This window comes from Geotrypetes seraphini, chromosome 12 (assembly GCF_902459505.1).
Source record: "Geotrypetes seraphini chromosome 12, aGeoSer1.1, whole genome shotgun sequence".
Taxonomy (NCBI): Eukaryota; Metazoa; Chordata; class Amphibia; order Gymnophiona; family Dermophiidae; genus Geotrypetes; species Geotrypetes seraphini.
In genome coordinates this window covers 76,665,895-76,693,765 of record NC_047095.1, presented here as the reverse complement: position 1 = coordinate 76,693,765, position 27,871 = coordinate 76,665,895, and the positions used below count along the sequence as shown (strand labels likewise).

At 42.0% G+C, this 27,871-nt stretch overlaps 1 protein-coding gene across 4 annotated transcripts in view; it reads left to right on the top strand.

The window, feature by feature from the left end:
- SZT2 (SZT2 subunit of KICSTOR complex) overlaps window positions 1-27,871 on the top strand; it is a 523,775-nt gene that overhangs the window by 37,299 nt on the left and 458,605 nt on the right. For all 4 annotated transcript variants that reach the window (XM_033916162.1, XM_033916160.1, XM_033916161.1 and 1 more), the window contains exons 7-9: window positions 7-113; window positions 14,301-14,511; window positions 21,372-21,542. In XM_033916162.1, coding sequence (XP_033772053.1) covers window positions 7-113; window positions 14,301-14,511; window positions 21,372-21,542 — 489 coding nt within the window. The remainder of the gene's footprint in view (window positions 1-6; window positions 114-14,300; window positions 14,512-21,371; window positions 21,543-27,871) is intronic.

Here is a 27,871-nt window from a genome sequence, read left to right as displayed (position 1 = left end):
TTACAGGTATAATAATCATCACAGATGGGGTGACCAGCGTTCCTGACGTTGCTGTGTGTGAGACACTGCTGAATCAGCTGCGCAGTGGTACTATTGCCTGCTCCTTTGTACAGGTACAATTCCTTTATGAATGGGATGAGTTCAAATGCTCTGAGACCTGGATCAGAATAAAACAGAGGGAGTGTATCCTTTTTATTAGTGGCATTGGAGGAACATAGGAATAGCTATACTGGGCCAGACCAAAGGTCCATCTAGCCCACTAGCCAGTTTCCAACAGTGGCCAGTCCAGGTCACAAGTACCAGACAGAATCCCAAATAGTAGCAACATTCCAGGGCAAGCACTGGCTTCCTCCATGTCTGTCTCAATAGCAGAGTATGGACCTTTCCTTCAGGAACTTGTGTAAACCTTTTTAAAACCAGCTACATAACCCTCTGAGGAACATCCTTGATTTAAAGATCCATGAATAACATGGAAGGCATGAGACAAGCATTTCTTTCCTTTTTTTCCAAATTTCGTAGCTAATTGGTTTAGCAGCTAATAAACTTACAGTGCTAATAACAGAAGAATCGAATTCAGTTGCTTCCCATTAGTTGTGAATCTGCAAAAGGGTGAACATAAGAATTGCCGCTGCTGGGTTAGACCAATGGTCAATCGTGCCCAGCATTCCGCTCCCACGGCTGCTCTTAGGTCAAAGACCAGTGCCCTAACTGAGTACGTTCTGGTTCAGCAGGAACTTGTCTAACTTTGTCTTGAATCCCTGGTGTTTTCCCTTATAACAGCCTCCGGAACAGTTTCCGGTGTATTTACCACTCTCTGGGTGTAGAAGAACTTCCTTGTGTTTGTACAGAATCTATCCCCTTTTAACTTTAGAGAGTGCCCTCTTGTTCTCTCTACCTTGGAGAGGGTGAACAACCTGTCTTTATCTACTAAGTGCATTCCCTTTAAAACTCTGAACTCCTCCTCTTCTGCAGTGGAGAACAGCTCTGTCATCAGTTTTTCCTTCTGAAAGCAAACTCAGAAGGTGTGTGTTCTGTTCTGCTCTGCTTCCTTTTGTTATTTTCGGGTATTTTTCCATCGTTTTTTTAAATTTCTTTGTCGCTTTGGTGCTCGGAGTTCCCCTTTTGGGGAAAGGACACAGTCACATGTGGGTGACCTGCTGCTCCCATGCCAATCTCTTAGAGTACCTGTGGAGCCAGCCTGCTCAAAGTCCATTCACCTGATCTATAAGAGGCTTCAGCGCAGGCTGTGGGGCTCCTGTGTGACAACCCTCTAAGTATCAGGGAGCCGTGGGTACATCACGTTGACTTTCAAGTGTAGGAGACCGAAGATCTCCATCAACTGACTTATGTTGTCTCTGAGGCAGAAATCCTTTTTCTGCAGGTACGCTGATACAAGTGAGTACTCCCATTATTCCCTATGGGGGGAATTGGGTGGAGGTGTGTGTAAAACACTCAGTTAGATTCCTGCACCTCCTAAACCCCTTTTTTGTTTTTTGATTAAGCCCAATAGTGTGTTCCAGCACAGCCTGCTTGCTTAGTTATTTTTTTCATTTTTTTTAAAAATCCCGTTCTCCCTAAAGAGCTCAGAACGGATTAGAGGTTAAATGCCCATTCAATTCATAATAGCTTTGGTGCTTTTGTCTCAAGAGAATCATAACTCTGGCTTTGTAAAAGAGGCCCTAATTGCTTAATCTACATTACATCGCTGTATTTATTTTCTTTAACAGCATGACTGTACTTCTAATGGTGAGAAAACCATGGTTCATTGCATTGGTTGATGAGCAGACTAATTAAAATCATAAGAATAGCCTTACTGAGTCAAACCAATGGTCCATCTAGCTCAGTAGCTCATCCTCACGGTGGCCAGTCCAGGTCCCTAGTACCTGGCCAAAACCCCCATGTCTTTCTCAATAACAGACTATGGACTTTTCCTCCAGGAACTTGTCCATACCTTTCTTAAAACCAGCTACGCTATCCACTCTTACCACATCCTCTGGCAATGCATTCCAGAGCTTAACTATTCTCTGAATGAAAAAATATTTCCCTGTAACTTCATCGAGTGTCCCCCTAATTTTTGACAGAGTGAAAAATCGATCCACTTGTACCCGTTCTACTCCACTCAGGATTTTGTAGACTTCAATCATATCTCCACTCATCCATTTCTTTTAATAGCTGTAGAGCTTGGTTGCTCTTGTTTGAACCTTTTCTAGTTCCACTGCATCTTTCTTGAGATAGGTGAACAGAATTGAACTTAATACTGAAGGTACGGTTGCATCATAGAGCGATACAGAGGCATTTATAACATTCTTAGTCTTGTTAACCATGTGTTTTAAAAATAATTCCTAGCATCTTGTTTGCTTTTTTGGCTGCTGCTGTACAGTGGTTAGAAGGTTTCATCATATTTGTCTACAATGATACCCAGATCTTTTTCTTGGGTGCAAACTCTTAATGTGGGCCCTAGCATCCGATAACTATTACTTGGATTATTCTTCCCAATGTGCATCCCATTACATTTGACATTAAATTTCATCTGCTATTTGGACACCCAGTCTTCCAATTTCCTAAGGTCTTCTTGCAATTTTTCACAATCCGCATGCTTTTAACAACTTTGAACAGTTTAGTGTCATCTGTAAATTTAATCAACTCACTCGTTCCAATTTCCAGATCATTTATAAATAAATTAAATAACACCCGGTCTTGGGTTTTGGCCAGGTACTAGTGACCTGGATTGGCCACCGTGAGAACGGGCTACTGGGCTTGATGGATCATTGGTCCGACCCAGTAAGGCTATTCTTATGTTCAGTACAGAACCCTGCGGCACTCCACTGTTTACTCTTCTCCATTGAGAAAAATGACCATTTAACCCTACCCACTGTTTTCTATCTGATAACCAATTCCTAATCCACAACTGAACTTTGCCCCCTATCCCATGACTCTTTAATTTTCTCAGGAGCTTCTCATGAGGAACTTTATCAAAAGCTTTCTGAAAATCTAGATATACTATATCAACTGGCTCATTATCCACATGTTTATTCATACCTTCAAAGAAGTCAAGCACATTGGTGAGGCAAGATCTCCCTTGGCTGAACCCATGCTGACTCCATCTCATTGAATCATGTTTGTCTACGTGTTTCACAATTTTATTTTTTATAATTGTTTCTAACATTTTGCCCGGCACCGAAGTGAGGCTTACTGGTCTGTAATTTCCCAGATCTCCCCTGGAACCCTTTTTAAAAATCGGCGTAACATTGGCTACCCTTCAATCTTCAGATACTACAGACAATTTTAGCGACAGATTACAGATCACTAATAACAGGTCAGCAATTTTATTTTTTAGTTATTTTAATATCCTGGCATGTATACCATCCGGTCCTGGTGATTTTTAACTTGTCGATTTGGCTTAGTACATCTTCCAGATCCACCAAGATTTCTTTCAGTTCCTCAGCATCATCACCCTTGAAAACCATTTCCAGTTCAGGTAGATATTTTACATCTTCTTCCATAAAGACCGAAGCAAAGAATTCATTCAGTCTTTCCGCTATGGCCTTATCCTCCCTGAGCGCCCCTTTCACTCCTTGATCATTCAGCGGTCCTACAGATGTGATTTAGAATGGGAAAATGGTAAATTTATTACAGCTGCAGCAATAATTTGGCATTTCAAAATCTCAAGGGTATAAATGGTAAGCAGGACTAGAAGAGAACAACGGATCCCAGAGGGACAATCAAAAATGGGGAAACAGGCTGAGGAGGAAACAGATACACCACAGGAGGAGGATGACCAAGACGAGGCTTGGGGACTAGCAACTTACGAGGGGGACACCAGGAGTACCAAACCACGAGGAAAACCAGCAAGAAAGGCGAACATCCGGGACTTGCATTGCTTGTACACTAACGCTAGGAGCTAAAATGGGAGAGCTGGAAGTATTAGCCTGCAAAAAGGGCCTAGACATAATCGGAGTCACAGAAATGTGGTGGACTGATGACAATAAATGGGATGTGGCCTTACCAGGGTTCAAACTCTACAGGAGAGATAGGTCACACAAAAAGGGTGGAGGAATAGCGCTATACATAAAAGATTACATACCTTCAACCAGGATGGAAACAACAGTATGGGCGGACGACTTGGAATCATTATGGGTCAAACTACCAGGAGGAGCAGGAACAGACATAAAATTGGGTCTATATTATCGCCCACCTGGACAATCGGAAGAAATCGACCAGGACCTGGAGGCCGAACTGAGGCAGTTATGCAAAAGCGGAAGCATGGTGGTGATGGGGGACTTCAACTACCCGGGAATAGACTGGAGCATCGGGCACTCAAACTGTACGAGGGAGACCAAATTCATGGAAGTCACGAGGGACTGTTTCATGGAACAGCTGGTCACGGAACCAACACGGGGAGATGCCACTCTTGACCTAATCTTCAACGGACTAGGGGGACCCGCTAAGGAGGTGGCGGTACTAGCCCCACTAGGAAACAGCGATCACAACACGATCCAGTACAGGCTAGAAATTGGACCATCAAAGATGAAAAGAACCACAACGACAGCACTCAACTTCAAAAAAGGGAATTATGATGCCATGAGGAAAATGGTGGGAAAGAAACTCATTGATACCGCAAGGAAGATAGAGTCCGTAGAAAAGGCCTGGACCCTACTCAAGGGCACGGTGCACGAAGCACATAACCTGTGCGTCCCCAAGTTTAGGAAAGGGTGCAAGAAAAATAGAACAAAAAACCCAGTGTGGATAACAAATGCAGTGAAAAAGGCAATAAGCGATAAGAAGGCATCATTCAAACAATGGAAAAAGGACCAGACAGAAGACAACCAAAAGGAGCATAAAAGACACCAAAAGGAGTGTAACCGAGTGGTTAGGAAAGCAAAAAGAGAATATGAAGAAAGACTGGCAGGGGAAGCAACAAACTTCAAATCATTCTTCAGGTATGTCAAGGGGAAGCAACCAGCTAGGGAGGAAGTAGGACCCTTGGATGATGGAGACAGAAAGGGAGTGGTAAAAGAGGAAAAGGAGATAGCGGACAGGTTAAATGAGTTCTTCACGTCAGTTTTCACAATGGAGGACACAACCAACATTCCGGAACCTGAGGAGATCGTAAAAGGAGATCAGGATGAAAATCTGGTCCAACTAGAGGTGAGCAAGATGGATGTCCTCAGACAGATAGACAGGCTAAAGTGCGACAAATCGCCAGGTCCGGACGGCATTCACACAAGGGTACTTAAGGAACTAAGAAATGAAATAGCTGAGCCACTTAGACAAATATGCAACCTATCCCTAAAAACTGGAAAGATCCCAGAGGACTGGAAAATAGCAAATGTCATGCCCATCTTCAAGAAAGGCTCAAGGGGAGACCCAGGAAACTACAGGCCTGTGAGCTTGACCTCGGTCCCAGGAAAGATGATGGAAGCGCTGATTAAAGACAGCATTTGGGAACACATCGAAAAAAATGGGCAGCTAAAGTCGAGCCAACATGGCTTCTGCAAGGGCAGGTCATGCCTCACGAACTTATTATACTTCTTTGAGGGGGTGAACAGCCAGGTGGATAGAGGGGAATCCATAGACATCATTTACCTTGACTTCCAAAAAGCCTTCGACAAGGTACCACATGAAAGACTGCTAAGGAAGCTATGGAACCACGGGATGCAAGGGGAGGTCCACCGATGGATCAAAAACTGGCTGGCGGACAGGAAACAGAGGGTTGGAGTAAAGGGCCATTACTCAGATTGGCAAAAGGTCACGAGCGGAGTTCCACAGGGGTCGGTGCTGGGACCGCTCCTGTTCAATATATTTATTAACGACCTGGAGGCGGGAACAAAATGTGAGGTTATTAAATTTGCGGATGACACTAAACTATACAGCAGGGTCATAACCATGGAGGACTGCGAAGACCTCCAAAAAGATCTGACAACGCTGGAAGAGTGGGCCAAAAAGTGGCAAATGAGCTTCAACATAGGGAAATGCAAGGTCATGCATATTGGGAAAAAGAACCTGATGTTCATAAAGAATAACCCCCCCCCCCACTATTACTTATGCATGTATATATAAATAAAGAATACAACAAAGAAATAACCCTCCCCACCCAACCTCCCACCCTACCCTGGATGTGTTTAGAAATTCACTAAAAGTAAAAATAAGAGACGATTATGATGAAGTGATAAAAGACTTCAAGGGGCGCCACACCAATTTAAATGTATTACTATGCCCTAACATATCAGCATTCATCTTTTCATACCTATAGCATAAGCATAAATTTGCCTACCAGAAAGGAAAATTAAGGGGATCATAATTTTTCCAATTGCGAGTGATCATCTGCATGGCTATCCCGGTCATAATAAGGAGCAGTCTGCCTCTATATCGGTCCAAAGGGGGTTTAAGATTTAATAACATCCCACATATAACTACATCATAAGTCAACGGAATCGATGACTCCAATATGGTATTAATCTGTCCCCATATCGATTTCCAAAAATTAAGTATTAAAGGACAATAAAACACATGATCCAACGTCCCTATTTCAAGATGACAGTGCCAGCATCTGTTAGACTTAGAACTATCTAACTTCTGCAATCGAACTGGGGTCCAAAAAGTCCTATGCAACAAGAAAAAACAAGTTTGTTTCATTGATGCTGACGCTGTACATCTCATTCTCCAAGACCAGATTCGTGGCCATTGAGTAGCAGAAATTTGTTGCTTAATCTCAATGCTCCAAATATCTTTTAAAGAGGTTTTTGGTTTTTTATTCATAAATTCATAAATTAATTTATACCACTTGGCGGCCTGATGTCCTAGGAAATCAGTCTGGAAGCATAAGCATGGCAAGCTACACTGATTTTTGAGATTTTGCCAATCAGGGAACCCTTTCTGAATGGCCTGCTTCAACTGCAACCATTTATATGTTTGAGATTTTGAAATACCGAATGATTGTTACAGTCATGAAAAATCAAGCATTTTCCCATTAGATTCACATCCTCTAATGTACATATACCTGCCTGCATCCAATGCTTCCAGAAGATCTTAGACCCACCAATCTGAATCTTGGAATTCAGCCACAGTTATATGAAACAATTCTTAAGAATGATTCTTGAGAATGATTGGTGAACTTGGGAACAAAAATAAAACTCCCGAGCATTAAAATGAAACCTCCAAAAATCTTTTAATCCACACGAGTTTACCAAATTATCTAATCCTAGAGACTTGAGTTGTTTACTAGGTTGCTTGTCTAACAGTGGGTCCATGACAGCACTGAAGTCATCAGCCACAATTAAATTAGTTGAAGCCAATGACAGAATCACTTGTTGGAGTTTCTTAAAAAATCAGCCTGATTATTATTAGGGGCATATACATTAATAAGCTTCAGGGCATCTTTTTAGGGGCATATACATTAATAAGCTTTAGGGCATCTTTTCCTGAGATCATATCAATATGAATCCATCTTCCCAGTGGGTCAGCAGTAGCCTTACCAAATACAGCAGAACATTTCCTATTTACCAGGATAGCCACACCAGCTTTCTTTCTCAACACAGGTGCAAAAAAGCAGTATTTCACCCATCCTCCCTCCAACTTACTGGCTTCGGATGAGGAAAGATGTGTCCCCTGCAAGAAATAAACATCAGCCTCCTGTTGTTTCAAAAAATTCAATATGTTTTTCCTTTTTATAGGATGATTAAGCCCATTTACATTTAGCAAATAGAGTTTCATAGCCATTTTCTTGGACAAATATATAAACTAGTCTTTAAGCCCATTACATTAACGGGTGCTAGAATAGATAAATGTGTCTTTCTTTCTTTCTTTCTCTCTCTCTCCTTGGCCGCTTTCTGTCTGTCTTTCTTTCTGTCTGTCTCTTTCCTCGGCTGTCCACCACCATCCCTTGCCTGCTCCCCCTGTCCAGCTCTTCTCCCTTCCTTTTACCTCCCCTGTGTCCAGCAGCACCTCTTTCCTGCTCCCCCTGTCCAGCAGTAGGCCTTCTCCCTTCCTTTTACCTCCTCCCTGTCCAGCAGCACCTCTTCCCTGCTCCCCCTCCATTTCCCTAAGCATTTGAGAATGTTTACCAACATGGAACACCTCATGACATCCTCCAGCCATTCCTCTAGGCCAGGGGCAGGCAATTCTGGTCCTCGAGAGCCGGAGCAAGGTCAGGTTTTCAGGATATCCACAATGAATATGTATGAGATGGATTTGCATGCACTGGCTCCTTGAGAAGCAAATCGATCTCATGCATATTTATTGGGATATCCTGAAAACCTGACCTGGCTCCGGCTCTCGAGGACCGGAATTGCCTACCCCTGTTCTAGGTGCCAGCTATCAGCAGTGAAACTGCCACCGCCGTTCAAATGCCTGCACGCGCCGGCAGCCGCCTCAAGCTGCTGTGCACCGTAAATAGAATATGGCCACGGAAGGACACAGCACGCTGTTACGGATCACAAAACCCTAAGTGCGCATGCTTAGGGTTTTATTATAGGATAACAAAATCAAATAATCCCAGAAAAATCTCCACACACATCCATAACACTTTCCTAACCCAAACCAACCCCTCCCACCTGAATAAATCCTTCATAGTGAACTTAGACTCGTGTGATCAGACCTTACCCACCTTCCCCTCCTCGCCTGCCTTCCATCAACTAATATGAATGACAATGAACCTTATTATATATATATAAAATCATTAAAAAATAAAATAATCATGCCCCAGTAAAATAAATATATAAATCCATAACCATTACTATAACATTAATTACTGCTTAAACCACCCTTAAAAATAATAAATTAAGGAATTGATAATAAGCTTAAATAAGCAATTAATTAAGAAAAGATCAAAATAGGAGCACAATATAAGTGATATACTAAAATCCTGTTATCAAACATTCATCATGCCCATAGCCTCCCACCATTTTACTTCACACTCACCTCATTCAGTATTCCTCATTCATACTTTAATTATAAGATTATCATCATTCACTCAATCCCAGACCATATCTTATTTACATCACCCCCATTCAAAGTAAAACTATCATGCAATTTCCCATTTTATTCCTCAAAATAAAATAAAACAAATAAAAATACCCATATGGAATGAAAGACCTGGACTTATCAAACCATAACTATGAACTCGCTTTTCCTGTGAGCAATTTCAGATTATACTCCAGCTCAAGGTATTATGCTTCTCTATATAAGCACTCATGAAGATTTCCAAGCCCACAACTAAAGAGAAAGAAAACAAAATCTTAACCATCAGACTGAACACATCCCAAAAGGTTCATGATATAATAATAATAATAATTTTTTTTATATACCACCTAACCAGCAGTTCATAGCGGTTTACAGAATAGGTACACAGCATACAATATAATAATAACATCATACATAATAAAATTCTAAATAACTAATACAAGCACTAAAACTAATGAATAAGGAAAACACAATATAAACTAAAATAAGTATAGCTAAAAAGATTAAAAAGTACATTATAATTACATGATAATATAAAAATCAATAATGTATAAAATTTAAATAGAATCAGGTTGGGCAGACTGGATGGACCATTTGGGTCTTTATCTGCCGTCATCTACTATGTTACTATGTATATTATATTATTTAAATAAGTGGGTTTTAAGATCTTTTCGAAATTGATAGTAAGTAAGAAAAGGAGAAACAAGAAGATTCAAACATGAATTCATTAATCCTGCTTGGAACGCTAAGGATCTGTCTAAAAATTTTTTGTAATGACATGCATTTGCTGAAGGAAAATAAAACCAACCAGATCTATGAATATTTTTCTTAGAAATAAAAAACTAAAATGAGAAACAAGGTAAGCCGGTGCTAAGCCAAATAAAACTTTAAAACAAATGCATCCAAATTTAAATAACCCTCTAGCCACAAACAGTAGCCAATGAAGCTTTTGATAATATACACTGATATGATTGTGTTTTTTCAGATTAAAAATGAAGCGAATAGCTGTATTTTGTATGATTTTTAGTCGGCTAGTAGTTATTTTATACGATCCCAGATAAATAACATTACAATAATCCAATATTGAAAGGATTGAAGATTTAACCAGGATTTTAAATGATATAAAATCAAAATATTTCCTAATAGTACGCAGTTTCCAGAGGACAATAAAACATCTCTTAACCAAAGAATCTGTATGGGCCTTAAAAGATAAGGACCAATCTAAAATAACCCCTAAAATTTTCAGCATAGGAGATATCGAATAAGACTGACCGTTTAAAAGTAAAGTTGTTTCAGTAATTTTTTCATTAGGACTAGCTAGAAAGAATTTTGATTTGCCCGGTTTTAATTTCAATCTAAATGTAGATGTCCAAATTTCCATTTGTGTATGAATAAAAGCTATATAATTTAACAGTTCTGAAGTGAGTTCGGTTAGAGGAATGAGTATTGAAATGTCATCTGCGTAAACATAAAATTTTACCTGTAAACTATGTAATAAATAACATAAAGGTGCTAGGTAAACATTAAATAAAGTTGGAGAAAGTGATGAACACTAATCAAGGTCTCATACAGGACACCCCGATCCATCTTGATATTTTTCCTGATATGGATAGCACCTTAACATCTTCACAGGATCCAAATTGCCACAACTTGTTGTCTTGTACCACTAGCCAGCATTTTCCTTTTTCCACCATAACCAACACCATATTCATCAACATCCACATTGTTAAAGTGCAGCCTTGTGCCATCCGTTAAGCACAGTGGTAACAAATCATCTTTCTCCTGGTCTTTCTGAACAAAGGATCTTCCTCCTAATTTTTCCCAGCAAAGAATCTTTTTTCTGCCTCCAAAAATCTTGATTGCAGAATTCTTTCTATTTCTCTCCAGTGGCAATCATGCTGATCGTATTTTTTTTTAAAATAAATCTTTATTCATTTTCAAATATTACAACAAGTGTATAATAATCAATCAGAAAGATTTTTAACTAATCACTTGACAAATCTTATTTATATTCCTCCAAATATGTAAATATAAAAGAATCCCACCCCACCCACCCATATATTAATAATTAACAATTAACAATTATCATTCATAATCCCACCCCCCCTATATCTTATCCAATACTAAGGTGTTTAAGATGTCTGATCATTAGAATAAATAATCAATGGCCCCCAAATCTTTTTAAACTTATGATAATTTCCTTGTTGCATAGCAAGCACCCTTTCCATTTTATAAATATGGCATACTGAATTCCACCAAAAAAGTATAATTTAGTTTAGTGTAATCTTTCCAATTTCCTGTAATCTGCTGAATGGCAACCCCTGTCAATATCAATAGAAGTTTATTATTATTTGCAGAAATTGGGCTTTTAAATCTCATTGATGTACCAAATAATATAATATCATGCTGATCGTATTATTCATAAGAAAAAGCACAACACAGACTCAAAGTTGATACTGCTTTACCTGGTTACTTGTTAATTTCCCTTAAGAGGATGTTATTTCATACAGTCATTAGGATTCATGTAAACCACCAGAGAGCACTACTCTTTGCAAAGTGGAGTAAAACATATAATACCTCCTCTTGAATACTTTCTTAATTTCACTCTTTAAGGCAAGGAAACTTCCTAAACACTGCATTATCAATCATTTCCAGGCTCCATCCCATATGGTTAGTAAATTCTTAAAACTTATACCTTCCATTAACTTCAACGTTTTAAAGTAACAATCACAGTAAAATCATTAAAGTAATTTTTGATGGCATATTTGAGTGATCATTTGTTTAGCATTACAGTTAAGCCGTTATGGAATCTTGAGCTTAACTGCTAAGTTTCCTCTCTTGCCATTTGAAAAATTTCTTCTCCTTAGCAGCACGTAGTATTTCAAAAGCCTGATTAAACCTTAGTACTTTGAAAATAAGGGGATGTTGGTCGCTAATCTTATTAGATATTTTTCCTGGGATCCGATGTGCCCGCTCCACCTCAAATGGAGCCGAGAAATTCTAATCCAACAGTTTGGGGATAAAATTTTCTACAAATTTAACTGGATCCAACCCCTCAGCCCCCTCTTGTAAACCTAGTACCCGAATATTGTTCCTTCTAAAACGATTACTTAAATCTTCCAAATCCTTGTTCAGTTGTACAACTTTTTAATGATCTTTACTGCAGTCATTTACTTTTCCTTCCAGACCTATCATCCTTTGCTCCACAGAGTCCATCCGAGTCGTGCATACAGCCAGTTGCTGTGAAATATTAGCAACCTCTTCCTTCACATTTGTCACCTTAGTATTAGTATCTGATATGAGGGTCTTCATGCTGTTTAGCTCAGCTATCACCGTTTCTAAAACTTCTGATGAGGATTCTGAAGGCAAGGGGACCTTTGATGAAGTAGGAGGATCTGGTTTTGACCGTTTCCCTCCATCAGACTCTCCAAAAGCAGCCTCTATCTTTTGTTGCCGAGTTGATGCCATTTGAGAAGTTATTTTTCAGAAATATCCTTTAATTTTATACTAACAATCACAGGGAGGAGAGGAGCACAGTGATCAGACATTCGACCTCATCCGTACCTAAGCCACGCTATTGAAATATTTCAAACATCCTGGAGGGTTTATTTTATAGCCTCTTCACCCCCTTTGCCTTCTCCTAACCACACTGGCGCTGTGGTGTAAACAAAATAAACAAAGACTTTTCCTCTCTCTGTTAAATTCTAGCTCACGTTTGTGGTCTAACACCAGCTCTGGCAGGATACACGTTTCAAATCTGACATATTGTAATCACAAAACAGAAAATAAAATTATTTTTTCTACCTTTTGTTGTCTGGTCATTATTTAAATCTTGCTGGTCCCTGGCTCTGGTTGTCTTCTGATAACTTGCTTGCCAGAGTCTCCTTCTTTCTTCTTTCTCCGTGCTAACCATCCATCTTCTATCTCTGTCCTCCTCTTCCGTTTCCATTCTCTCCCCGTTTCCTTCTTTTCATCTCCATCCACAGATCCACCTTTTCTCAACTACCCTTTCATCCAGCATCTCTCTCTCCTTCCCCACCACCCCAGGGCCCACCATATCTCCCTTTCTTTTCCCAACTACCCTCCTATCCAGTATCTCAATCCCCCCTCCACACCATCCCTTGTGTCCAACTTCTCTCCCTTTCTTTTCCTTCCCTCCCTAAATCATATTGTCCATCATCTCTCTCCCTCTCCTCTGTTTTTAGACCCATTATTACTTTCCCCAAAAAATCCGGCATATGCATGTCTCTTTAAACCCCCCTTCCCTCCCTCCCTCCGTGTACTTCTACACCAGAGCCCCCCTCCCCTGAAGGTCTGTCCCCCCCTGAAGGCCTGCCTGTCCCCCCTGAAGTCCTGAATCCCCCCGGGAGGCCAGGGGGAAAGCTGGACACCAGCGGGAGGCCAGAGTGAAAGCCGGACACCAGAAGGAGGCCAGAGGGGAAGTCGGACACCAGCAGGAGGCCAGAGGGGAAGCGGACACCAGCACTTCCTGACTGACCCTCCCCCCTCGCCCTCTAAAGCAGGTGTGGTAGTGTCCGGCCAGCAAGAGGCAGCGCTGCCGCTCCTGCTTTAGGGGGTGAGGGAGGAGGGTCAGTTACCGAATTGGGAGGCGAATTTTTTTTTTTTTTTGGTTTGTTTCTTTTAAATCGATTCGAATCAATTCACCCAAAGTGAACCGATTCGAATCGTGAATCGGGCAGCACCACCTTACACACATCCAGGGAGGGTGGGAGGGAAGGGGATTGGAATGTACTTTATATCATGATTTGTTTGGATGTAAGTGCTGATTACTGTATTACTTGATTATATATTCTTTGCACTTTTGTATTTGATTTGAAAATTAATAAAGAATTACACACAAAAAAAATCATGTTTGTCTACGTGTTCCACAATTTTATTTTTTTATAATTGTTTCCACCATTTTGCCCGATACTTAAGTCAGACTTACTGGTCTGTAATTTCCTGGATCTCCCCTGGAACTCTCTTTAAAAATCGGCATAACATTGGCCACCCTCCAATCAGCTGTTTTTTTTAGTAATCTGCTTAGGTATAAGCAGAATATAAGTTTTGTAAATAAATAAATAAATACTGTACAGTACATTACTGTAATATGCAATGTTTTTGTTTAAGAATGTTACTTCTCTAAGCAATACTCCAAATAACAAAATATGTTTGCTGCATTCTAAAGGTTCTACTATGGAACCTATCTCTAGTTTTCCTATAGGATGCATTATTCACTTTATGCAGTTTGGAGGTGCAAAATGTACACGCAGCGCTTCATTATTTGTGATTTTGCGGTTTGCGAAGAGTGAGAACGGACTGTCATTGTTGTTCTGCAGGTGGGCGGTGTGTACTCCTATGATTGCAGCTTCGGGCATGTTCCCAACGTAGAACTGATGAAGTTCATTGCCATGGCAACCTTTGGCTCTTACTTGTCCAGTTGTCCTGAGATTGATAATGGAAGCCTGAATATGAATATGTACCACAAGTCTTTCCTCCTGTATTCCTTCCTCAGGACTGGAGAGTCTTTGAACCCAGAATATTACTGTGGTGAGTATAAAGACAAGAGTGGCAGAGAAGCACTTTGGGGAGTATCAGTCTCATCAGGTTTTGGAGAGGTTTTAGAGATGTGGATGAGGTTAATCGTGAGGCAGGGTAAGTATGTATGTATTTGACCCTTCTATATTTAATTGATCCTTCGGAAGCCAGCAGTCACAGGATAAATGTTGAAAACCACTAAGTCAAAAAAAATTCTAATATTTTTGGAAACCATTTTTTGAGTTTTTGTGAATAAACCTCGGTTTTGTTAATAAACCTCGGTTTGCGAGTGTTTTGCAATATGAGCAAGACACTCGAGCAAACTTTAACTCGCAAAATGAGAATTGACTCGATCAACAAGCACATCCACCCTAGGAACCAGCTTCTCTCCTCCACGTGGCCCACCCCAAACCCTTACCTCCAGCAGATACCGGCACTGGATGAGAGGAACGGGAGGCTGGTGACAGAGCAGTACGTACCCGGAACACAAAGTACTCAGCTAGTCGCGGGGCTCCTGTCCAAGTCCTTCAACTGCATCATGCTGGCTGCGATTCCGAGCTCTCCTTCCACCACACTGTGACTGTTTACAACCACCAACTCACTTCCGGCCTCTCTCCCATTGGCTCATGTCATGAACGTAGCTGCGTTGGGCTGGCTTTTCCACACAACTCGTTAGCCGGAAGTTGTAGAGAAGCACTTAAGATTCCCCCACCCAATACAACTTCTTCCAGATTGGAGCACTTCTCCTGATGTCGCCCCCAGTAAGTTTGCACGCCAGGTTTGAATGTTGGTGGCGCGATGATGATGATGTTCCCTGAGAGCACTTAAAAGTTTGAGGAGGGGAGAAACCACCCGCATGAGCGCAGCCAGCTGCCGGGGAATAATGTGCGGTTGACATTCTTTCCAGAGTTGTGGGTTAAGTTGGCACCAGAGCCAGGGAGGTGAGGGGGCTGGTTTATGCTTAGAGAGGAGAGAAAGAGACAGACTGGAGGTAGAGGAAGGATTTCTTGAGCAATAGTACACAGAGAGAGGAAAGAAAGCTGTTTGGTTGGGGCCAGCAGCTGATGCTGTGTTCTCCGGTACGGATGGATTAGTTGCGGAAATCTGAGGTATTGGGGTGGGGGGTACTGCAGTAGATACTGAAAACTTGCAGGGGGAGATGAGCTTTAACAGTATTTGCAACCTAGGCCTGTTTTTGGGATGTAGAATGAATGTTCCAAGTTTCCATTACTTCCTATGGGGAATCTTGCTTTGGATTACGAGCATTCTTCTGAAACAAATTTTATCCCAGGACAAGCAGGCAGCCTATTCTCACATATGGATGACGTCATCGACGGAGCCCCGATGCGGAAACCTCGCAAGCAGACTTGCTTGTAGAAACTAGAAGTTACGAGTCAGCCGCACCACGCTTGCGCAAGTGCCTTCCCGCTCAGCACAGGGCGTGTCTCCTCAGTTCTCAGTTTTCCGCGGAGCCGAGAAGTCCCTCTTTGACTCTCTGTGTTCAACTTACTTACATCATGCCTTCTCTCACTGCGGTTTGTGTTATTTTTCTTCATGAATCGCTGTATTTAGTTTATTTCTTGTTTAAAAAAAAAAAAAAAAAATTCAGTTCGGCTGCCGGGGCAGGCCGCTTGGCCGCAGCCCAAGGGCTTCGACCTTGCAGAGGCTGTTTTTCCTCCTATGTCCTGGCAAACAACAGGCTTCAAGAAGTGTAGCCAGTGTCAGCATGTGATTTCTCTTACGGCCCCACACAGTAAGTGCCTCAAGTGCCTTGGGCCAGACCATCACCCGAAGTCCTGCGAGCGCTGTGCTATTCTTCAACCTCGAGCCCTTAAACATCGTTTGCTTTCAGTGGAGAAGCTCTTCGGGATGGATTAGATCACTTCCTCGACTCCGAAGCCGACCTCGGTCTCACCTTCAACCGAGGTTCCTCCTGCCTCCACTGTTTCAACCTCAAGTCTCATCAGACCTTCTTCGTTTGCAGCGGCTCTTTCCTCGACAACGTCTGCTGTATCTTCCCCTGTATCCTCAGGTCAGATAGCTCAAAAAGCAAAAAGTTCCAGCAGAATCAGAAGCAGAAAGTTCCAGCGGTGGTGCTTAAGGTGCCTAAGGCTTCCAAGTCGAAGCACATTTCCAATGCTTCTGTGGAACCTCCAGCCAAAGCAGGTGGTCCGGTTTCAGACGCGGATCCATTCTTGCCGGCTTCTTTCCAGATCATGTTAGAGCAGCAATTCATTCAGTTCCTCACTAATATGGGACCGAAGCTTGTTACTTTAATCCAGCCTGAGCATTCTGCAGAGTCCCGCGAGGTCGAGCCTCTTCCTAAGCCTCAGACTGAGACTACACACTCTATGCAGGGAGCAGAGTCTCTGCGAGTGTCTGGTCTGGCGTCTATGCACGTAAAGCAAGGAGCAGATTCTTTGCAAGTGCCTCGACAGTAATCCTCACACTCCATACAAGGAGCAGAGTCTTTAGGAGTGCATCGAGGTTCCTCCATCAAGCCTCTGGAGTTTCGATCCACAGCTTCCAGCCCTATCCATTCCTTGGTGACATCGACTGCTTCCATCTCCCTGGCGAAGTCTCCTCGATCTTCGAGATCTGCTTCCAAGCAACATTTTCACCGACGATCGAGGCCTTTCTCGAGGCATACTTCCAGGCATAGCTCTTCTTCCAAAGAGCGTCCTTCTTCAACTAAGCCTCGATCTACACCTTCCAGTTCTACTAGACCACCGACTCCTCGATCGAGGTCTCCACTTCCAAACCTCGAGATCTCAGCGGCTTCGATTGCTTCGTCCAAGTCTCCCTATTAAGAACATAAGCAATGCCTCCGCTGGGTCAGACCTGAGGTCCATCATGCCCAGCAGTCCGTTCACGCGGCGGCCCAACAGGTCCAGGACCTGTGCAGTAATCCTCTATCCCTTTTTCAAGCAGGAAACTGTCCAATCCTTTCTTAAACCCCAGTACCGTTCTCTGCCCTATTACGTCCTCTGGAAGCGCATTCCAGGTGTCCACCACACGTTGGGTAAAGAAGAATTTCCTGGCATTTGTTTTGAATCTGTCCCCTTTCAACTTTTCCGAATGCCCTCTTGTTCTTTTGATGCCTTTTTCCCAGTCAAAGCTTCATCTTCGACCCAGGCTGCCTCGACGTCCTCGAGTCCTTCTCGAGGCAAGGCATTAGCGGATCAGCTATCTTTCTCCTCCTTTCTTCGTCAGAGGGCTATAGATTTGTACCTTCAATTGGATGCTGGTTCCAAATACTCTAAGAAGTATCTCAAGGTCATGCATCTTCCTCAACCTCCGGCAGAGTCACTTAAGCTTTTTCTTCACAAGTTTTTGTCTCAGACTTTTACCAGATGCCTGGAGACTCCTTATGCAATTCCAGCTGTTCCAGGCAAATTGGACTCCAGATATAAAACTCTCCATTGCAAAGGATTTGAGAATTCACAATTATCTCACCAATCTCTACTTGTGGAGTCATCCTTGAAGAGGTCCCATCCTCCAAGGTTTATGCTACCAGTCCTCCTGGAAGGGAAGAGAAAACTATGGATAAATTTGGACGTCGCATCTATCAAAATGCCATGATGTCCTCTAAAGTCCTTAATTACAATTTTCATTTTATAACTTATTTTGAGTTCCTCATTGCTCTTTTGCCTAAATTTATCAGTTATTTAGATACTCAAAAGCACTTTGAATTTCAAGAAGTTGTAGCTTCTCTATCACAACTCAGATTACGTCTACTTCAGTCTTCTTACGATGCCTTTGAGTTGTCTGCCAGGGCGGCTGCTTGTTCTGTAGCAATGCGTTGCCTTGCTTGGCTTCGAACCATTGACTTGGAACCTAATCTTCAGGACCGCTTGACTAATATTCCTTGTGCATGCAATGACCTCTTCGATGAATCTATTGAGGCAGCCACCAAGAAATTGAGCATGAAAAATCCTTTGCTTCTATTGTCAGACCTAAGCCAAAGCCAGTTCCTGACAAGCCTGCACGCCCTCCTCCTATTTATCAGAGGCGTTTTGCTCCAAGAGCAGCTCCTTACACTCACCCTCCTCTTAAGAAACAGCAGAATCAGAAGCAACAGAAACCTCAACCTTCTGCTGCACCTAAGGCTGCACAGCCTTTTTGACTGTTTGAAACAAAGCATAACCTCCACCGTTCTGTCTCTGTCCTATCTTCCCCCTATTGGAGGTCGTCTCCATCATTTTTACCACTGATGGGAGACAATCACATCCGACCTCTGGGTGCTGTCAATTATCAGGGAAGGATACTCTATTCATTTCACTCAGGTTCCACCAGAGCTTCCTCCAAGAAAGTATCCTTCCAGTCCATCCTTCTTCTTAAGGAAGCTCAAGCTCTGCTTCGTCTCCATGCCATCGAACCAGTTCCTTTGGAACAGCAGAACAGGTGGTTTTACTCCCGTTACTTCCTTGTTCCGAAGAAGACGGGCGATCTACGACCCATTCTGGATCTCAGGGCTCTCAACAAATTTTTAGTCAAAGAAAAATTTTTGCATGTTATCCCTGGCATCCCTTTATCCCCTCCTAGATCAGAATGACTGGTTATGCTCTCTGGTTCTCAAAGAGGCTTATACTCATATTCCCATTCATCCGGCCTCCCGCCAATATCTCAGATTTCGGGTGGGGAATCTGCATTATCAATACAGAGTGCTACCCTTTGGCCTGGCTTCATCTCCCAGAGTGTTCACCAAGTGCCTAGTAGTGGTAGCCGCAGCTCTCAGAAACCATGGTCTTCAGCTATTTCCCTCCCTACCTGGAAGACTGGCTTATCAAAAATTCAACATCTCAAGGGGTTATTATAGTGACACAATGGACTACGTGGTTCCTACAGAGTTTTTGATTCGAAATCAACACTGGGATTCAAAATCAATACTTTCCCAAATCCCAACTTCAACCCTCTCAGAATCTACAATTCATCGGAGCTGTTCTGGATATTATCCAACTCAGAGCATTCCTTCTGCAACAACGTCTGGAAGTCCTCCTTCAACTCTGTCATAAAGTGTCTTCCCGCTCCTCCATATCAGCGAGACACATGATGGTACTCCTGGGTCACATGGCCTCCACTGTACACATAACTCCTTTTGCCGGACTTCACCTCAGAATTCCTCAATGGACGCTGGCATCTCAGTGGACGCAGGTTTGCGACCCAGTTTCTCGACACATTGCAGTCACTCCTTCATTGAGACAGTCTCTCCGCTGGTGGATGCTCTCTTCCAATCTCTCCAGAGGCTTGCTGTTTCAAACGCCCCCTCATCAGAAGGTCCTCACAACAGATTCCTCGACCTACGCTTAGGGCGCTCATCTCGATGGTCTCTGTACTCAAGGCCACTGGACCAGTACGGATCGTCAGTGTCACATCAATCTGTTGGAACTCAGAGCGATTTTCAAGGCTCTCAAAGCTTTTCAACATCTTCAAGATCAGGTAGTCCTCATTTAGACGGACAACCAAGTCACCATGTATTATGTCAACAAACAGAGAGGGACGGGATCTTCCTCCCTTTGTCAAGAAGCTCTGAAGGTTTGGGACTGGGCAATCCGCCACAATACCTTTCTCAAAGCTGTCTACATCCAAGGGGTGAAAAATTGCTTGGCGGACAACTTGAGTCATCTTCTGCAACCTCATGAATGGACACTCCATTCCTTGCCTCTTCATCACATTTTTTCACAGTGGGGAACGCCTCAGATAGATCTCTTTGCTGCTCCCAGAACCACAAACTTCCTCAGGTCTGCTCCAGAATCTATTCTCCTCATCGCCTCGAGGCAGATGCTTTTCTTCTGGAATGGACAAATCTCTTCCTGTATGCATTCCCTCCATTCCCTCTCATTCTCAAGACTCTTGTCAAGTTAAAGAATGACCATGCCACCATGATTCTGATTGCTCCTCGGTGGCCGAGGCAACCTTGGTACTCCCTTCTCCTTCAACTCAGCAGCAGGGAGCCATATCCTCTGCCAGTTTTTCCATCTCTGCTTACACAGAGTCAGGAATCTCTACTTCATCCCAACCTGCAGTCTCTACACCGGAGAATAGGCTGCCTGCTTGTCCTGGGATAAAGCACAGTTACTTACCGTAACAGGTGTTATCCAGGGACAGCAGTCAGCTATTCTCATGACCCACCCATCTCCCCTGGTTGGCTTCTCTGCTAGCTATCTGAACTGAGGAGACTCGCCCTGCGCTGGGCAGGAAGGCACTCGCCCATGCGTGGTGCGGCTGACTCGAAACTTCTAGTTTCTACAAGCAAGTCTGCTTTCGAGGCTTCCGCATCCGGGCTCCGTAGATGACATCACCCATATGTGAGAAGAGCTGCTTGCTGTCCCTGAATAACACCTGTTATGGTAAGTAACTGTGCTGTACTCGTAAACCAAGCTACTAGTGTAATGATAAAAAAAGAGATGATTAAAGACATGTGATTTTTATTTCTGAGAGGTCGATGCTGATTGCGATAACCTGATGTCTTAATTGATTATTAATACTTGAAAGTTGTTTGGCTTTTAGTTTTAAGCCTCCTTCCCTACTTTGTATAGCACCTAAAGGTCCGTGCAGTGGACATACGTGCACATATATCTGTGTACATATGTCCACTTGCACTTTTATTCTGTTTGCAAAGGCCCTTTATTTCTATAAACAGCTATTTTTGAACACACTGTTCTCCGTGACTTCTTTTAACTGGTGATGTTCTCAAGGTAGGCTTGGGAAAGATGGAAACCACACACATTGTTTTGGCAGCTAAAGCAGGGGTTTTTATGTATGTCTGTCCGTTTTGAAAATTGAAGTGAAGATTGCAGGCAATTAGACAATTTTTCTTAGAATCTTGCTGCTTGTAATGAATTTCAAATTGCACTTGTGTCTCCTTGCAGTGTCCCAGCACAAGCTCTTTAATGAACACTTGGTCTCAGCAAGCAGTAACCCAGCTCTGGCCCTGAGGAGGAAGAAACACACGGAAAAAGAGGTTCATGCTGACCTCGTTAGCGTGGTGTCTGTTCGCCTGCGGGAAGGTTACAGCATTCGGGAGATCAGCCTTAGCAAAGGTGATGGTCTGCACTGCCTTCTTTCTTCTGCTTGTTGGAGTCCCAAGCTCTTGTTAAGGAAGTTTTGGGGTCCTGCAGAACTGGGATTCATTGACCCTCTTGGACAGCAAATGCATGAGGCATCTAAGGTTTCAGTTTCTCATTAGCAAGATATCTCAGAACACATTAGGTTTTTTTCTGGGCTCATGTGATACTTAAACGTTAATAAATGTGATAAACTCACACCTTGCCTTTGGAATCTCAAGATAGAAACCTATTTATTCAATTCAATTTTCTATTCTGTTCTCCCAAGGGAGCTCAGAACGGTTTACATGAGTTTATTCAGGTACTCAAGCATTTTTCCCTGTCTGTCCCGGCGGCTCACAATCTTATCTAATGTTCCTGGGGGATTAAGTGACTTGCCCAGGGTCACAAGGAGCAGCGTGGGTTTGAACCCACAACCCCAGAGTGCTGAGGCTGTAGCTTTAACCACAGTGCCACACACATAGAAACATGACAGCAGAAAAAGGCCAAATGGCCCATCCAGTCTGCCCATCTGCAATAACCATTATGTCTTTCTCTCTCTGAGAGAATCCCACATGCCTATCCCATGCCCTCTTGAATTCAGACACAGTCTGCGTTTCTACATCCTCTTCCAGGAGACTGTTCCACGCATCGAACACCCTTTCCGTAAAAAAGTATTTCCTCAGATTACTCCAGAGCCTATCACCTCTTTAACTGCATCCTATACCTTCTCATTGCAGAGTTTCCTTTCTAATGAAAGAGACTCAACTCATGCACAACTTCTTGCGGGAAAATACAACACTGATCAAATTTAAGGTAATGCTAAAGACATTTCTTTTCCGCGATGCCTTTGTAACCTAAACTGTCCTTTTCAGGACGACTTAGTTTTAAGTAACACTTCCATTTCCATTTTCATTTCCCCAACCTTTTGTTCTTCTCCTTAAGTGTTTTCTTTTCTTTCAATCAATTGTAGTTCTAATCCCTTCTTCCCTTCTGTCCCTATTCATCTGTGTCCTTAAATCGTTTTTTCCCTTGGTTTGTTTTAGATGAAATTATATTTTAATTGGTATATTGTTAAGGCATTTTTGTACACTGCCTAGAAGGTTCGAGTGGGCACTATAATAAATTAGAAATAAACTTGAAACTACATTTACATATCTCCCCTCTCCCGCGTTTCCTCCAAAGTATATAGATTGAGATATTTTAGTCTTTCCCCATATGCCTTATCACGAAGACCACACACCATTTTAATAGCCTTCCTCTGGACCAACTCCATCCTTTTTATATCTTTTTAAAGGTGCAGCCTCCAAAATTGTACACAATATTCTAAATGAGGTCTCACCAGAGTCTTATACAGAGGCATCAATACCTCCTTTTTCCTACTGGCCGTACCTCTCCTTTTGGCTTTCGCTGTCACTTTTTCAACTTGTTTGGCCACCTTAAGATCATCACATACAATCACACCCAAGTCCTGCTCTTCCGTCGTGCACATAAGTTCTTTGCCCTCTAAACTGAACCATTCTCTCAGGTTTTTGCAGCCCAAATGTATGACCTTGCTTTTCTTAGCATTAAATTTTAGCTGTCAAATTTCAGACCATTCTTCAAGCTTCACCAGGTCTTTCTTCATGTTATTCATACCATTCGACGTGTCTACTCTATTGCAGATTTTGGTATCATCCGCAAAGAAGCAAATCTTACCCAACAACCCTTCAGCAATATCGTTTATAAACATATTAAAAAGAACAGGCCCAAGAACAAAACCTCGAGGCACACCACTGGTAACATACCTTTCCACAGAGGGATCTCCATTGATGACTACCCTCTGTCTCCTTCCACTCAACCATTTCCTGACCCAGTCCGTCACTTTGGGACCCATCCCAAGGGCACTCAATTTATTTATTAGACATTTGTGTGGAACACTGTCAAAGGCTTTGATAAAATCTAAATACACCACATCTAGTGCACATCTATTCAATTCTCTAATCACCCAGTCAAATAAATTGATCAGATTTGTCTGACAAGACCTACCTCTAGTGAATCCATGTTGCCTCTGGTCCTGTAAGCCACAGGATTACAGAAACTTGACCATTCTCTGTTTTAAAAGCATTTTCATTAATTTGCTTACCACAGCAGTCGGACTTACCAGTCTGTAATTCCCTACTTCTTCCTTACTTCCACTTTTGTGGAAAGGGACCACATCCGCCCTTCTTCAGTCCTCTGTTACCACTCCTGACACTAGAGACTCATTGAAAAGGTCAGTCAGCGGAGCTACCAGAACTTTCCTAAATTCCTTCAGCACCCTCGGATGTACACCATCCGGCCCCATCGCTTTGTCTTCCTTTATTTTAGCTAGCTCCTCACAAACACAACCCTCTGAAAATCGATCAGGGTCTATTACTCCTCCATCCCTATTCACGTTTATCTTCTGTGGTCCCGCTCTCGGCGCCTCAGCCACGAACACAGAACAGATAATTCTGACTCCAAGCCTTTTAATACTAACTTCGGCATCCCACAATGTTCCATATTATCCCCTTTACTATTTAATATCTACCTCGCCCCTTTATTAACCCTTTGTCAGTCAATTGGTTTTTCAGTTTATGCGTATGCTGATGATATTCAACTTCTTCATACCATCAATCCTTCTAATTTGATCATATAACACCTTCCTATCGACTTCTACACTGGCTGCCGATGGAGGCACGTGTGAAGTTCAAGTTTGGTTGTTTTTGCTTCAAGATACTTACGGCTTAGCCCCTAAGTATATAACAAACCTTTTCTCTTTCACAACCAACAGACATAGGAGAAATTCACATCCGAACTTTGTTCCACCGGTTAGAGGTTGTAAATTTAAAAGTCATCACCAACATTTTTTCTCACATCAAGCAGCATTATGGGGTAAAGACCTGGAACAACTGCTCGTGCCTACTACTTATAGGGAATTCAGGAAACACCTAAAAACACATCTGTTCCTGAAGTACTTAGGTAACTGATCTATACAATCTTAATCCTCAACAAATGATCTTTAGAACTGTTATTCACTAATTCTTAACTTTGCTTATTCCACTCAATCTGTAATACCTTTTAATCATTGTAAACAGCATAGAACTTCACGGTTCTGCGGTATATAAACTGTTATTATTATTATTATTAAACAATATTGCTTCCATTAACCTTAAATTACTCAAAATTATTGCCTGGCTAAACTGAAACATGCTTCCTTAGCATCATCAGCAGATGAATCCAGAGACTATTGGGATAGCACATATCTACCAGCAGGTAGAGATAGAGAACTGATTTGCAGGTGTATATCTTGGATGGAGTCCCTCTTGCCAGTCAGTATGCTCTATCTCCAGCAGGTTGGATAATTGCTGGTCCAATAGTTCCTGGATCTCTAAGGGCTTCTGTGTGGAAGGCTATTACTCCTGCTGCTTAGGCTCCAGTTGAGCTTAGGGGTGTCGGCAGATTTTGAGCTTGAAGGCAATAGAATAGAAGTTATAAAAGTTTTAATCTTTTGGGTTCTTTGTAAACAAGGAAGCAACTGGCTGGGAAGAAATACTCCGCAGAATAGCAATTGGTTGTTCTATAATGAAAACTCTTGATAAGGTACATATTTAAAGGCAAGGAAATAACAATTAAAATGAAGATCAGACTGGTCCATGTACTCATTTTCTCAATGGTCATTTATAGATGTGAAAGCTGGACAATAAGGAAACCAGATAGAAAGAGGATTGAGTCATTTGAACTCTGGTGCTGGAGAAGGATTCTCTGTGTGCCATGGACCGCCAGGAGAACTAACCCACATGATGAAGATATGACTATCTTATTTTGGTCACACTATTAGAAGAAGGACATCGTATTTTGGAATATTGAAGGAATTAGGTGAAGAGTGCGACCTAGAACTAGGTGGCTGGACATGCTGACAGCTACTTTGAGGATGATGTTGGAGGACCTCGTTGGATTTGCACTTGACCGACTTCTTTTTGGATCTTTAACTCATCAAGTCTGTAGGACTTGAACTTGAGTCAATGGCACCAGTCTTCCATTTGTGTTAACTTTTTAAAATTACAACAAATGTGTGAAAAGTGAGGATGAAAAGGTCAGATGTGAGAATTTTTGTTCAATGCGCAGCTTAATAATTACAGCCTTGTTCCCTTTATACAGCTTTTCTTTCTGTTCTTTACAATTGGCTCCTTCAGCATCTCTTAAGAACATAAGAAAAGCCCTCACTGGATCAGACCGAGGTCCATCTAGTCCGGTGATCCGCACACGCGGCGGCCCATTTAGGTACTCCTGATTGGAGACCCAGATATACCATAGCCCTCAATACGATTTGCAAGAAGGTGTGCATCCAACTTGCGCTTGAATCCCAGAACAGTAATCTCTGTCACAACATCCTCCGGGAGAGCATTCCAAATTCCCAGCACGCGCTGTGTAAAAAAGAACTTCCTGACATTCGTCCTGAACCTGCTGCCACTCAGTTTCAGTCTGTGACCTCTTGTCCTGTCACATCCGACAAAGTTAGCAATACTTCTTCTTGGTCGATTTTATCAAATCCCTTTATTATTTTAAAAGTCTCTTAATACATCTCTTCCTATTTCTTCTCCTGGTCTTCATCCTCATACCATGAGATGCAATTGCTCTTTTTACCCTCTTTCTATCCAGCTGCTGGCCCCTCAGACCTTCAAAATATCTTTTCTCTGTTTTGCCCATATGAAATAACCAGCACTTGTTGACCTCTTCTCTCTCCATGTCCAAACACCAGCTCTTCAACCTCAGATTTAAACTTTATTCTGCTTCTGTCAACAGATGACTTTCTTGGGAAGTGTCCCTGAAGTATACTGTGCTAGTTAGTCTCGCTCATTCTCAGTGGGTAAGATCATAAAAATTGTTTCCAGTGGCCATCCCAAGTACCGAGCTAGATCCCAAGTTGTAAAAAAGATTTAATGCTGTTTATCCTAGGAATAAGCAGTGGATATTACTACTACTACTACTACTACTATTAATTATTTCTATAGCGCTACCAAACCCACACAGTGCTGCACAGAGTCACAAAGAATAAGCTCGAAAGAGCTTACAATCTAAACTGGATGTCATGGATACAGTTAAGGGGGAGGGTTAATCAGCGGGCTGGGTTGGAGGGCAGAGGATTGAAAGCTATATCAAAAAGATGGATATTCCCAAGCCATCTCAATAAAGGCCTATTGACTTTTCTTAAGAAATTATTCAAGCCTTTTTAATACTCTGCGAAACTAACTAATTTCACCACATTCTCAAGCAATGAAGTCCAGAATTTAATTACACATTGTGTGAAGAAATATTTTCTCCGGCTTCTTTTAAATCTACTACTTAGTATCTTCATCGCATGACCCCTAGTCCTAGAATTTTTGGAAAGCGTGAACAAGCGGGAGCGGACTGCTGGGCACGATGAACCCCTGGTCTGACCCGGCAGAGGCAATTCTTATATTCTTATATCCTTTCCACTCAGTATTTTATAGACCTCCATCATATCATCTCTTCTCAAAGCTGAAGAGCCCTTGCCGCTTTTGCATTTCCTCATAAGGAATTCATCCCAAATCTTTTATCATTTTCATCGCCATTCTCTGTACCTTTTCTAATTCCACTATATCTGTTTTGAGATACAGCGACCAGAACTGTACACAGTATTCGAAGTGCGGCCATACCATAAAGCGATATAAGGGTATTATAACATTTTTATCTTTATTTTCTATTCCTTTCCTGATAATTCCTAACTTCCCCTCCTGATCAAAATGTTAAAGTCTATCATATCTGCTCAACTTTCATCTTATTTAGAGAGATTTTCCATTCTGTTACCTTGCCAATATGGTTTCAGACCTAACTTCAGTACTGAATCTCTATTGGTCTCACTAATCTCAAAGGTTCAGCAATTGAATAAATAAATAAATACACTCTTGTAATAAGTTTATTATTCTATTACAATTTGACCTATCTGCGTCCTTTGACGCTGTTCACCACGACATTCTGATCTAAGTATTGATTCTACTGTCTTAGACTGGTTCTCAAAATTCTTACGATCTCGCTCATACACTGTTAATATGAATGGCACCAGGTTATCACCTTGGAAGCCGTTATGCAGAGTCCTACAGGGATCATCTCTGTCCTCTATTCTTTTCAATATCTTTTTCCATCTCTCTCCCTTTGAAACACTGTATACATATGCAGATGACATCTTCATCCTTCTCAAGATATTCAAATCTTTCTAACCTCACCAAGAATATTATAGAATGCATAACAAAACTTCAATCTTCAAAGAAGGTTTGGATAGGTTCCTAGACGATAAGGGGATT